A 14892-nucleotide genomic window follows, 5' to 3' on the forward strand; every position below is an offset into this window, starting at 1 on the left:
ATTGCATATCTCTAGATAGTAATAAGAAAGCTTTTTCATGTTCAGTTTTTAAAGTCCCTGAGACTGGGGATCAGGGTGGCATTAAACAGCTCAGCAGGTGGAGTGGAATGGGTAGGGAGAGGGAGGAAGGAGCGATTCATTAGCTTGAACAAACCCAAGTACAGAAAAATACACAGTACAATCAGTGTGTTCTCAAACAAAGGTGCCACTTGCATTCTGCCAGTAACTAAGTTACTGGGTTCTTTTCTTGACCATGCACAGAGAGGTTGGATCACAGGTCACAGGGCATGATCTGAGTGGAGCTGCTTCAGAGAGGATAGACTGTAATCTAGCGTCACTGACCAAGGCTGGGTGTGCTGTCTGATAGAGGCCTTATAGCCTCTTCTTACCACATCTGAATGGCAGTGTGTCAGATGGTACAAGGAAGGCCTTGGCATTACTGGCCATGCCTGGGTAGTGGCAAGATAACAGGTGTTAGATGGGTTTGCATCTCATGAGAAAAGAGGCGTACTTTAAAAAAAAATGTCAAGGGCATGACAACATGCAACATAACCCACATTAATCTCCCCAAACTGTGTCACAGGGAAGAGCAGCTGGGACTTTGCATCTTGTGGAGATGAGAGAGCCAGGATATCCCCAGTGAAAGATTTCCTGCAGTGACAATTGATAAATGTATCCACTCTACATAGCTAGTCATAGATACTTATCCCCACTCTAGGTAAATGAAGCACAATTTCCTGCCAAGTCCAATTCAGGTGGTTCCCATCATATTACCATGGGTTAACTTCACAAGCCAAGATACCAGGTGATCTACTGTAGAGCAGGCTTAACACCTCCAGGCAAGAGAGATATCAATAAAATGGTAGGGAAGAGGAACGTGGTAATGGAATTAGAACTTAGGTCCCAAAAATTCCCAGGTGAAAGCTTTGCCATCCAAGCTAAAGGAATAACTCCATTAGTTCCAACTGATAGACAATGACTATTAGACTTTCCATAACTGGATAGCAAGGATGTTTTGGCTTTACAATCCACTAGCCTGAAGAATAAAAAGGAAAATGGTTCTGCTGGGGAACTGGGGTTACTTTCTCTCCATCTATGTGACACTTTCTGAGGTACCCAGGATTCTGAGGCCCCACGCTAGCACATGCCGTTAGCACGAGAAGACCTTGTCTGTGCCTGACCTAGATCAGCTCCTCAACTCCACTGGCCACGGCCAACACAAACACTCCCCTCTAGGCCTTGCAGACCCTTCTGTCTCTCTACAGGTGAGCAATAGACACACTCCAACCTCCAAGGTCTCTGAGGGTCTTCCTGGAGCACCTAGAAACTGTTCCACAGATACACTGATTCCAAAGAACCAGAACCACCCATCTTACCAGTTTCACCTCAAATCACTACTCTGTTTAACTCACACCACTTAGACACTTCCCACAACACAGCTTTCAGGATCTATGGATGCTACACGTCTACTTCATCCAGTGCACTAAATGCCCCAACAACTACTAGGTGGCTGAAACCAGCTAATCACCATGCTCTCAAATGAACTTTCACGGTAAAATGATAAAAAGACAAAAAACACCCAATCACCTGTGGGTGAACACTGTTCAAAGTGATCGCTCTATAGCTGACCCCTCAGTCCTCATTCTCAAAGGAAACCTACACAACACCTTAAAAAGACAAGCCTGGGAGCCTAAATTCATTACTCTGCTAGACACTAAAATTCATGGAATGAACAGAGACACTGGATATATGGCTTATCACAACAATCTGTTACCCACTATCCCACTCTTTTTGTCCTAGGACTGTAGAGGTGTTAACAGGCCACTCTACTTTGAATGGTGCCTTAGAATATGTGCTAAACAATCTGTTCCACCTTGCATTTAGCTGTGACACTGAGTACCTTTCCCAGACCTCCAACTCAAAAGCTTGTCTCTCTCATCAACAGAAGTTGGTCCAATAAAATATATTACTTCACTCACTTTGTCTCTCAGCACTTAGATATGTTTATAGTGAAAACAAGTATACATTTATTTAACAAAGTACAGAGATTTGAGTGACAGCAAGTAGTAGTATTGTTAACAAATAGTTACATATAAAATATATTCATAAAACATGCAGTCTAGAACCTAGACTTACTTTACTAGATACCTTCATGTCTTATACAGCAACGCTCACCCAAAGTCCTTTCAGCATTTTCCAGCCAGGCTTGGCTGTGATTTTCCACTCATGAGACAAATCACACTGCCAGCTTGCCTCCTCAGTGAAAGATCCAGCGGATACCTCTGCACTCCCAGATATATCCCAACAATCCACTGTCTTTATTCAAACAGGATTCCTCCTGTTTGTTTTTTCCTATATACTCCTTTCTTGTAGATTTTGCAGTCTCTTGGTTAGCCTGTGGCTCAGTATGCAAGTAGGGATACACTCTGGAGTATACAATATGCCATACCGAAATGGCCAGATAGGGAGATAAGTGTTTATTACTCCCTACCTAAAAGAAACCTGTTTGAAGCATGTCACCTCTTGGTGACCTGCCTTTATTTCAAGGCTTTAGAAACATAATTTCTAGTATAGATGCATAACATCTCAAATATTATCCTCACATACGTTTCACGATTATGTTGACCAGAAGGCTACTGGCTCTTAGTATAAACTTTACATGCCACCCTTGGGTGAACTACTGTGTGCATACCTGACCCAGGGGATCCCTGTAAAACCCTAGACATCCCCCAAGTGCTTTCTGCCAGTTGGCATTCAGAGGTCCCTGGGTCACAAACTACTCATTCAAAATCCATCTCTGTGCCACCCTGACAGCAATGAAGAATGAATTGGGAGCTGATGACATCCCAAGGAATGACATTTCAGTTTTCATTACCAGAGTACCACCAAGAATTAAAGCTGATTTGCATTGATATTTGCCATCTGAATTATTAAAGGATTCTTTTTCCCTTGCTTCAAATGATACAGGCAACAGTAAGTCACAATTTAGCAATCTCATGGGGGAGGAAAAGGAGCTTCCTACAGGCAGCTTCTGGGCTTGGAAACTTGCAGCTGATGTGAGAAAAATGTCTGATTTTTCTCCACACCAAGGATGGGAGGGGGAGCGAAGGCAAAGAATAAAATGTTTTTTTTAATCAAGAATTTTACTTCCCGCATGCACCCATCTATCTTTCTGTGCATGGTAGTTCTAGAGAGTCCATCCCCATGGAATCCAAGCATCATGAGAAGCGTCCCTGTATTCCACTGCATGAGCAGTGGTCCATCTTTTCCTATCACTTGAATTCTTCTCTTCCACTTTCCAGCTGGCAAGAAATAATTCCATTCTTCCAGTACTAACTCAGGTGATTAGCCAAAAAGTGTGCAGTGGATAAACTGAATGAAAGAAAGCAGAGAGAAATAAGCCAGCCACACCTTTCGGTTAGTGTACAAAACAAAAGGTAATTCTGTTCCCTGAGATTTTTTTAAATCTCTCTATCTGTCCATTAGCCCTCATATGTAGGCGTGATGACCAGGGAATGAATTCCTTTTGCTCTGCAATCATGTGTTACACCATCCAGCCATATTCTACAGCGCTCATTTCAATTGGCCCACTAATCTATCTTCTCCGCTAGAACTGCGTCTAACATTCCAAGCCTGTGGGCCTCAAATAGCCCCTGTTTAGAAAGAAAAAATAAAAGAGAACCCTCCAGAGAAATGTGGATAAAGTGAAAGGAGAGAATGAAACCTCCACTGGTCTGAGTGGGTTATACCCAGGGACAGTATTAAGGATCGACTTGCCATTGCTAGAAACAGTAGCATTACCCCATGCAGAGCTGCCTTTCCAGTGATTTTCCAAAACCAATTTCTAGGTCTGGCATGTTGTGAGATACAATATGCTAAAATTATGACACTTTGGTTCCTAGGAAAACTAATTTAGATTATTTTTTTTTTGAGATTTCTGTATGTGCTAATACTAACATTTCTGTCACCAGGAGGCCTGCATACTGATATGCATCAGGCAGCCTGGTGACCCAGCCACGAACATGTGAAAAATAGATCAGGACTTTTTAACCAGTGGGTCACCTCCAACCATCTGAGAAAGCAGCAATCCCCGCACCATCGATAGGACCCTGGGGGAACCCAGGCAAGGAAGAAAGCAGCAACTGGTTCTCTTGCCCCCTACTGCCTGGGCTTCACCCCTGGTCTGTCCAGAGGCTGTATCTAGGTCTCAGTTTCTGCATAGTGCACTCCTGCAGGGGAGGAACAGCATCATTCTAAAGTGCTGTGGAACTGGCCTGGAAGCAGCCCTTCTACCACCTCAGAATTGAACACTGTGTGGATGGGGAGGAGGGAAGAAGGGAGACTCCCCCACTCTACTAACCACCCACCCAGAAGCTCAGCTCAGAACCTTCAGAAGCCAGCAGCAAGGCCACCATTCAGCCACCATCACTGCATCAAACCCCTACATCAGCCTCAGTATCCCACACTCCTGCAAGCCCAGCAGGGCCCCGCCCCGCATCTCCCACCTAGCACCCAAAGCCATGCCAGGTTTCTTGCCAGGCCCCTGACCTACCTCACAGTCTTGGTTATAGAAAGAAACCTGGGATGGCCATCCAGGGTTGATAACAGTTGTGATGTGATTCAGTCACACAGAGACCCCCTTGGGACTGTCACCCAACATGCTGAATTTACCTCTGAGCTTGTTTTCCCTGCCAGGTTGGGACTCCAGAACCCTTCCTTGTTGAGCCAGACATGCTAGCCCGCTGCAACACAGACCCAGGTCTGGTCCATGCCCCCAAAGCTGCAGACTTTAACCAAAAACTGCTCAGCAGGTCACCTGTCTCCAGCACCCAGATCCCAATGGGATCCAAACCCCAAATAAATCCGTTTTACTCTGTATAAAGCGTATACAGGGTAAACTCATAAATTGTCCGCCCTTTATAACACTGATAGAGAGATATGCGCAGCTGTTTGCTCCCCCAGGTATTAATCACTTACTCTGGGTTCAATAATAAACAAAAGTGATTTTATTAAGTATAAACAAATAGGATTTAAGTGGTTTCAAGTAATAATGGACAGAACAAAGTAAGTTACCAAGCACAATAAAACAAAAACACGTAAGTCTAAGCCTAATACATTAAGAAACTGTTGACAGGTAAATCTCACCCTCAGATGTTCCAATAAGCTTCTTTCACAGACTATACTCCTTCCAAGTCTGGGCCCAATTCTTTCCCCGGTACAGTCCTTGTTAGTTCCAGCAGCCATCTTAGCTGAAAAGCAGGGGCTTTCTCATGACTGAGACCCCCTTCATCCTGCTCCACCCCCTTTTATAGCTTTAGCACAAGGCAGAAGGGGTGGGTGTGTGACATGGTCACGTGTCACTGTAAGACCTCATTCTTCATTACCCATGTCAGTACACAGGAAGGCTTGCAGGTAAATAAACCCATTCACAACCAATTGTCCTAGTCAATGGGAGCCATCAAGATCCTAAGCCACCATTAATGGCCCATACTTTGCATAATTACAATAGGATCTCAGAGTTATACTTCATATTCCTATTTTCTAATACAAGAATGATACATTCATACAGATAGGATTATACGCTTTGTAATGACACCTTACAAGAGACCTTTTCCATAAAGCATATTCCAGTTACCTTATATTCACACTCATAAGCGTATTTCCATAAATCATTATGGAGTGCAACGTCACAATGGTTTTTTTCATAGGTCCAATTATACAAGGCTCAGAGGAACAGAAACATACGTATCCTAAACCATTTTGGAAACCACTTAAAGTTATCTAAGATAGCTTTTTGATGTTTAATATTATGGTGATTTTAGGACCAAATGCATTATACTCTTGGAAATGGGAGATTCCCAGATCCTTTCTGGTGGGACAAGACACATGTTTCTATGTGGGATAGGTCCAGAATAGATTTAGGATTGTCAATTAATTACATTAATGATAAATTATGTTTGCATTGAAGCCTAGGTTCCTCAATACAAAAACAGGCCCTATTGTGCTAGGTGCTGTACAAAACATACAAATTAAAGATGAACCCCCGCCCTGAAGAAATTATAATGTAACTATAAGACATGAGACAACAGATGGATATTAATAGGAGATCACACACAAAGCCCCACACACCCAATGAGACAATACTGGTCATTGTGACAGACAGTGATTTCAGCAGACCAATCATTGCTGAGGTTGTTTGTAGGCATTATGGCAGAGGAAAGGTTTAAAGGAGGGATCTGAAGGAAGGCAATGGAGGTGGCTTTGCAGATGGTTTACAGGTAGCTCCTTCCATGCAGAGGGGCCAGCATAGGAGAAAGTATGAAGCTGCACGCTGTAAAATTTAACAAATGGGCCATGAATACTGGCACCTTTGGGAGAATGGATCAACATCTGGAGAGCACATAAGAGAACCAGTAGGAGGGGGATAGATCATGAATGATCTCAAAGGTGACAAAACACAGTGTGTTTAAAGTGGTTCAGAAGTGGGAGCCAGTAGAGGGACACCAAGAGAGAGGTGAGATGACAAGCAATGAGCCAGGAAAACAATCTTTGCAGTTGTGCTCTGAATGGATAGAGGTGGGGCAAGATGTGATTGGTCTAGGCTGCAGAGGAAGAAGTTGCACTAGTTGAGACAGGTGATGAGGGCCTGGATGAGAGTCCAGGCAACATGGACTGCTCCTCCTGCATCTCAGAATGATGCAATTCCACATTTGTTTAAAAAAAAAAAGGCGGGGGGCGGGGCAGGGGACCTTTTCCTGGCTAGCCTTGGTGTTGTTTTAATGGCCACTCTTTGAAAGCCCCAAAATTGGCTTGGCATATTAGAAGTAATCCCAATGTGGATCAATCAGTGGGCAAAGTATGGGTGAGGCAGATAAAGGGGCATGCCATGTGCAATTTATTGTATGGCTCTGCAATCCATCACATGCATATAGCAACCATCCATCTACAGCAGGGGTGGGCAAACTTTTTGGCCTGAGGGGCACATCGGTGTTGCGAAACTGTATGGAGGGCCGGGTAGGGAAGGCTGTGCCTTCTCAAATATCCTGGCCCCCGCCCCCTCTCACTTCCCGCCCCCCGACTGTCCCTCCTCAGAACCCCTGACCCATCCAACCCCCCTGCTCCCTGTCCCCTTACTGCCCCGACCCGTATCCACACCCCCACAGGCCCCTTGGGACTCCCACGCCTATACAATGCCCCCTGTTCCCCGACTGCCCTGCCAGAACCTCCACCCCATCCAACCACCCCCTGCTCCCTGTCCCCTGACTGCCTCTGGGACCCCCTGATCCCTATCCACACCCCCGTCCCTAACTGTCCCCCGGGATCACACCCCCATCCACCATCCAACCGTCCCCTACTCCCTGTCCCCTGACTGCCCCGACCCCTATCCACAACCTTGCCCCCAGACAGCCCCCCCCCGGGACTCCCCTGCCTATCCAACTGCCCCCTGCCTGCCCCATGGGACCCTCTGCACCTTATCTAACTCCCCCGCCACCCCCTTACCATGCTGCTCAGAGAGGCAGGAGCTCGCAGCCGCAGCACCTGCGCTGCCCAGCAGGAGCAGCAGCCCAGAGCACTGGCGGCATGGTGCACTGAGGCTGTGGGGGAGGGGCCAGAGACTAGCCTCCCTGGCTGGGAGCTCAGGGGCTGGGCAGGACGGGCCCACGGGCCGTAGTTTGATCTACAGTCTCTAGTTATCAAAAATGCCTATTACTGTAGGATCTGAACACTGACATAGGTGGTATCTCTCAAATCTGGAACTCTTGTATTAAATCTTCATGGAAACTAATATCCATGTATTAACTGAAACAATGCTAAAAAATGCTCGGCGCATGACAAGGAAATGTCTCCCACTTGAATATGAAGAGAAAGAAGTAGAGGTGAAGACTGAAATTCTGATACAGCAAGGAGATCAATAAGAAATGAATCTTATAGCAAAACTGCCCCTGGGGAGTAAGCGGATTGTAAATACACAACTTAATTAAAGAAAAAAATAGGTCATTTTCCTACACCTGAGTGGCACATGCACACTCAACACTGACAATAACAGAAGAGAAGAACCAGGCACTTGATGACACAACAAAGAAATCACTCTCTCTCCCGGTCTCTGTTCCCACCTCCGTCTCTTCCTGGCAGTGTTTTTACTCTCTCTCCTTCCATTTCTGCTAGAGATAGGCCAAAACCACAAAATAAAGGTCTGGATTTCAGATGTCCCAAAGCTGTTCAGAGTGGGAGTATTTTGATTTGGCCCATGGGGGCAAGATAGGAAACGTGGAGTAGAATCTAAACTCCCCCCAAATTTGGAGTGGGGAGAAGGGGTGTGCTGGATGCAGCATTCGGATTGAGTCCCATCTCTAATTCCATCGAGTTCTCTCTCTCCATCTCTCTTTCTCCTCCTTCCCTAACTCTCTCCCTCTCTGGTTGCTGACTAGGATGATGATTAGTTTCACAGTCTCTTGCACTTGAAGAAAGTTTCTGCTCTGGCAGCCTGGAGCCTTCCTCAGTAAACAAACAATACCTTGTTGTAAATCCCATATTCAAGGCCTGAGCCTGCTCCCATGGGAGTTTTCCCCATTGACTTGAATAGAACCAGGAGCTAGCTATAAATGAGAGCAGGGGAGGAGAACATCTCCCCTCAAAGAAAAGCATTGGGAGGAACGAAGAAGAGGCACATGTGTCCTGTTCTCTTCCCCCTGATAAATCTTGAAGGGATGAATACTCAGGAGACTCCCTGCTTCCCTAGCTGTCTTCCCCATGGGGGTCAGTGGGGCTAATGGCAGGAATGTTTGCTCTCCAAGGCTGCCAATTGCTGCAATAGCAAAGGAGCAATTAATAATGGAGCAGAGTTGGGTGATTTCTTCCTTGCTCTGTGCCTTACTGGGTCCTCCTTTTCCACCATCTTATCCTTTAGGGGGTGCACAGCTGCTGTCTACAAAGCTGAAAGTAGCATATGACGACTCATGTCACCACATGCCTCCTCTTTGATGCAAAAGGATTGGAAGCCAATTTGGTGGTTTTCAAAGGGTCCTACTGGACTTCTTATTAGATGGGTAAGATCTCCCCCTCCCTCTCTGCAATTAGTGGATGTGGTCCCTTTGCCCCTGCAGTGTGCCTTGTTGGTACCAGAAATTACAGCAGCTACATGAAGAGAACAGCTAAGATGCAAACAGAGGGTCAAGCATATACAGCTCCTAATGGACACCATTTAAAAGGTTCCCTGAGACAAACTATTATGTCCTGTACAGCCTAATGAACAAAATACCCCCCCATACATTTAAAGTGTTCCTTGGCATTGCTCATCACATGGACTTATCACTCTTTGTAGCTGCCAGACTCACTATTGAAACCTCCTCTGGTCACCAGCACAGTGTATGCATAAGAGCTATGCAGTGTGACTTACCTGTCGGGGTGAGGTGTCTCCAGGTGATGACAGGCTCGGGGCGTCCATTTGCCATGCACACCAGGGTCACATTGCTGCCCTCATTCACAGTGACATCCGAGGAGATATTGGAGATCTTTGGTGGAACTGTGAAGACAAAAGAATGATGGAGCAGGTTACCCAGAGTTCTGAGGCCCCATGAGCTTGACACACCCAGAGTCAGCCACTGAACCTGCTCACAGATAGAACTAATTACTACTATGACTATGACTACTATTTGTTAAGCTCCACCACTGCCGAAAACACAGAGGAAGTTCTAGTCTTGGCCTCAAGAAGCTTGCAGTCTAAATAGAGATGCAAAACAATTCAGGCACAGAATCCTCTAGATGATCCAGAGGATGTTTCTACCTGACAGCAGAGGCCCGACCTGAGTGACCACCTTGAGGTACTGACAAAAAAATCATCAGTTGCTTACTGGAGGTGAGGCCTCCACTGATGCTGAAGCAGAATTGTGCTCAGTCAGTTTACGGATATTTATTTGGGAGTTACTGTAAGGCAGGAAATTGCTCATGAAGAAGAGTCTCTGGCTCATGGGCCTTTTAATGTTTGCTTGCTACGTGCATGCCAGCATTTCTCACTTACAGAAGGTGTGTGATCACTTGGGGGCTTCCTGGAGTTGGTGTGTTTAAAGAAAGGATTTGAAGGAAGGAAGGGTTGGTCACTTGGAGCACCAGAGAGAGGTCCAGGGGTAAGCAATGACATGGAAGGATATAGGGAATGGTTGTGTAGGGAGGCTTGGGCAGAGAGAAAGGAGCAAGGGAGAGAAAGGGGGAAGTGGAATGGAGATATAGGCAAGGCCAGAGGGAAGTCAGCTGGGCTGGATGCCCTTAAGAAGCAGTTTGCATTGACTAAGGCTACTGCCTTACACAATTCCTTGAATGCCAAGGGGATAAATTCAGTGGTGATGTAAATAGTGTTGTTGGGGAGTTAAACAGCAGATGCAAGCCATAAAGCAGCATAGCTTGCGTGGATGTGGCATTCAGCAAGTGTGCCAAATGAGCACAACTTTTACACACTGGGAGGATGGAAGGGGGATATAGAATTGGAAGAGTAACCAGCAAAAAACCAAGGGAGTATGGCTGGGGAGAGGAATGTTTAATAATACACCCTCCTGTTAGCTGCTTTCTGACTACTCAGCTATAAGAATGATCCACCGGGGATATCACTGCTCCAAATATCTGCCTATGGCAATCACATTGTGTTGCAGTGCAGTGCAAGCGTCTAGCATTCTGATCACAGGCTATTATCATGCTGGTGTTGCTTTATGTTTGGTAAGGGTTGGGTACTCACAGAACTTGCAAGCAACTTGCGTGACTGAACTGGGGAAGCACTAAAGTGTAAGTAGGTGCCACAACTGTCACAGTACTTCAATCTCATTTCCACATTCAAAACAGCCCAGCTGAGTCCTTCTACAGTTCTGATTGCCCATCTAGCTGGCTTCTGCAGAGCCAGGCCTAGAGGCACTGTGCAAACTTCCTGACTCACACTGGGCACAGGCCAAGACTATGTATTAGCTATTATTACATCTCCTGAGCACAGACAAAGGTATCCTGCTGAACACGGCACTGTTTTGTTGGCAATGTAAACAATTGCTCACCATAGGTTGAGCTTGCAGCTTGCCATACTTGTTTCATTTGTGATCGAAGTGGCCAGATTTTAACCCAATACAACTAACTAGCTCCTCCAGTTCTCAACTATCTAAAGCAAACTCTGTTGTGGAGTGTTGCAGCTGGTGATAATATTTCTGTAGCATGTTTCATCCAGAAATATCCCAATAGGCTTCACAATGAATATTCACCCAATCTGGAGTGAAGGGCAGCAGCCAGAACACAGGGCAATGCACAACACTGTGGGGATAAGGAGAAAGGAAATGTTGGTTAAGGACACTGGAATAAGCCCTTGTCTCACAAAAAGTACCATGGGATCTTTAATATCCAGAAGAGTGGACAAGACTTTCCTTTGAGGATCCTTAAAATCCTCCACAGAGGTAACATTTGGTCTATTGTGGGAATTCTAAGGGTTGAGCTGACTTCACTAGGATTTGAACTTGTGACTCCAAGTACCTGAAGGTTAGGCCACTACATCTTCCCCTGAGGCAGTACAGATTGTTCAAGTCTCCTTTCTCACATTAATGTCTCACATCCATGCTTCAAGATCACGGGATGCAGGGGAGCTCAGTAAAAAGACTGTTCTTCTCCCCACCCCTCTCATTCTCAGCTTTAGAATGTGTACTGGGAATGAAACAAGATCCTTTTCTGCTTTGTTTACCACAGAGTAAACAGACCGATGCTCCGTTCCCCCGGCCAAGTTGGTTGACGGCCCTTTGGAGGCAGAGATGCCCACACAAATTGACTGGGAGGAAGAAAGGCTGCCCACCTGTTCCACCACATTCTTAGGAATGTCCTTAACATCCATGATTGTCCAAAATTACCACTGTCTTCGCTCTCTAGCCCCCAACTTCATGGCCAGTGTTTCAGAGTCAAGGTGAAAAGTGAAGAGAGAGCACAAAGGACTCCCTTCTGCACAGGGCTGCTACGTGTACAACTCCCAGTAGAGCTTGGCTGAGTGACTGAATTTCATCTGCCATTTTGTTGCCCAGTGTTGATAAATGCAAAGTAATGCACATCGGAAAACATAATCCCAACTGTACATACTGTGACAGGGTCAGGCCAGATGGCTACAGGACAGTGATTTTTTTTATTTCCATAACACACTTACAAAGTAAAAACAGCAGCATATGCAATGTGTAACACAGCAACCAATCACAATTGTTTTCTCATTAGCTTCAGGGGAGGGAAATGTTCAAGCTTGCCTGGGCCCAGAGCGGGGGGTTTCATCGACTCTCGTGGTCTTCCACCCCTTCGAGTTACCTGGCGCCACCCCCGAGTGTCACCAACAATTCCCTCCTCTGAAAGCACCCAACAAGAGGGGCAGGCTGTGGGGTGGACAATCCGAGGGGGGGGGGCACGTGCACCCACGTGTGAAAGGACCCCTCTAAGGTGGTGGTGTCCGCAGCAGCAATGGCTGGGGCTGGGGTCCCTTACTCTCTCGCCCAATCAAAGGGTCAGACAAAAGGACGCGGACGGGGACACCGAGCAGAGAACCTCGGACAGCGCCCACTGCTCCTCAAAAGCATCAAGGGAGTCGGTGGATGCCACCCAGAGGAACTCCGCCCGGATACGTGAACGGACCGAGGATCGAAAAATGGCCCCACAGTCACAGGAAACTCCATCGGCCAACCTCCTCTCTCTGGTTTTATACATGGCCGTTTTAGCCAGGGCCAGGAGGAGGTTAACTAGGAGATCCCGTGACTTTGTGAGGCCACGGATGGGGAGTGCATAAATAAAAAGGTGAGGGGAAAAATGCAACCAAAAATGTAATAGGAGATTTGTGAGGAGCTGGAACAGGGGCTGCAGCCTGGCGCACTCCAAATATACGTGCGCCAGGGTTTCCCTCACACTGCAAAAGGGACAAGTATCTGGGACGGGGGTGAACCGCGCCAAGTACGTGCCTGTGCTCACAGCTCCATGAAGGAGCTGCCAACTGATGTCCCCGACGGGCCTCGGAACCAAGGTGGAATATAGGCTGGCCCACCGGGGCTGCTCACCCTCCAAAGGTGGCAGAAGGTCTCGCCACTTTGTGTCAGGGTGGGACACTAGGGTGAGGGCGTGAAGGGTGTGGAACACGAGCGTGTATAGATGTTTCCTTGGCGCGGTTTGGAAGCGTAGCGGCTGCAGTTCATGCAGCTGGCTCGCTGTAAAGGGGTGAGGGGGTCGACTGGGTCTGCGGGGCAGGGGTCCAATTAAAAGGTCCGGCGGGCCTCGGGTAGAGGGTGGGTGGGGCGTGCCTTCGAGCAGGACCCGGTCGAGGTAAACTTGAGCAGCGGGCGGCAAAGTGGCCTTCGCCTCCTGAAGTACGCGCCGGGGGTGCGAGGTCTGGAGAGCCCCATGCACCGGGCAAGCGTCAGGGGATCCAGCCAGTCTCCCCGGTTGTACCCCAGGAGATCTCTGACTCTCGTGACTTCTGCCAGGATCAAATTCTGGTGCACCGAGCGGGACTCCACCACCTGCACACGGAGCTGGGGGTTGTGTAGCAGGGGCTCCGCGAGGAGATCTAGCCCCTCGGTGGCCGCCACGGACCTGGTCGTTAAAAACAGTTTCCAAGTCTGGAGGAGGTCCTGGTAGAAGACCGGCAGCCCCAAGAGGTCTCGTGGAAGACCTCCCGGACAGAGACAAAAGAACTGCCGGTCATATCGGAGCCCTTGGACGCGGCGCAGGATGGCGTGCGCCAGTATGCTCCACGTTGAACTACCTGCACTATAGAGGAGCCTCTGCAGGGCCTGGAGGCAGAAGACATGGACCTGAGTGTGTAGACGCTTCAGGCCCTGTTCTCCTTCCTTCAGGGGTAGATGAAGAACCCCTACAGGGGCCCAGTGCGTTGCTGACCAAAAGAACCCCAGAATCAATGTCCGGAGGTTGGTCAAGAAACCCGGGGCCGGGACCAGGGTGTTGAGCCGGTACCAGAGCATGGACAGGACTAGTTGATTAAGCACCAGTGCTCTCCCTTGGAGGAAGAGACATCGGAGTAGTCCCGTCCATTTCCGGAGCCGCTCTATCACCCTGCCCTCTAAATTGTCCCAGTTTTCCAGCAGAGAGGGATGCGTGGCAGAAAGGTAAACGCCGAGGTAGAGCAGCGGACCCACGCTCCACCGGATGGTCTGAAGCACGGGTGGGAGGGAGCTCGCCTGCCGCCAGTCTCCTACCACTAAGCCAGAGCTCTTGACCCAGTTGACCCGGGTGGAGGAGGCTGCCGAATAGATGGCCTGGCAAGCCTCCACCAGCGCCAAGTTGCCGGGGTCCTCGATCACGAGGAGCACATCATCAGCGTACGCCAACAAGACCAGCTGCAGCTCCGGTTCCCGCAGCACCAACCCCGTCAACCTCCTGCGGAGGAGGCAGAGGAAGGGCTCGATCGCCAGAGCGTACAGCTGGCCCGAGAGGGGGCACCCCTGCCGTACTCCTCGCCCAAAGCTGACCGGTTCGGTCAGGGTCCAGTTGAGCTTAACCAGACACTCTGCGGAAGTGTACAGCACCTGGAGAAAACCCACAAACTGGGGTCAGAAGCCAAACGCCTGCAGAGTGCTCAGGAAGTACCCGTGGTCCACCCTATCGAACGCCTTCTCCTCATCTAGGGACAGGAGGGCGAACGACAGACCGTCTCTACGCCCGAGTTCCAAAAGGTCCCGAACCATAAATAGGTTATCAAAGATACTGCGGTCCGGGACGATGTAGGTCTGGTCTGGGTGGATCACGTCCGCCAGCACAGACCCTAGCCGCAGCGAGATTGCTTTTGCTATGATTTTGTAGTCCGTGCTGAGGAGCGAGACGGGACGCCAATTTCGTAAATCGCGGAGGTCCCCCTTCTTCAGCAATAAGGCGAGCACAGCTCGCCTGCAC

At 48.2% G+C, this 14892-nt stretch overlaps 1 protein-coding gene across 4 annotated transcripts in view; it reads right to left on the bottom strand.

Moving 5' to 3' along the window:
• LSAMP (limbic system associated membrane protein) overlaps window positions 1-14892 on the bottom strand; it is a 1331794-nt gene that overhangs the window by 162439 nt on the left and 1154463 nt on the right. For all 4 annotated transcript variants that reach the window (XR_012642183.1, XM_074974247.1, XM_074974235.1 and 1 more), the window contains one exon: window positions 9398-9523. Coding sequence is in view for 3 of the 4 variants with exons in the window: in XM_074974247.1 (XP_074830348.1) it covers window positions 9398-9523 (126 nt within the window). In the remaining variant the exon portion in view is untranslated. The remainder of the gene's footprint in view (window positions 1-9397; window positions 9524-14892) is intronic.

This window comes from Natator depressus, chromosome 1 (assembly GCF_965152275.1).
Source record: "Natator depressus isolate rNatDep1 chromosome 1, rNatDep2.hap1, whole genome shotgun sequence".
NCBI classification, from domain to species: domain Eukaryota; kingdom Metazoa; phylum Chordata; order Testudines; family Cheloniidae; genus Natator; species Natator depressus.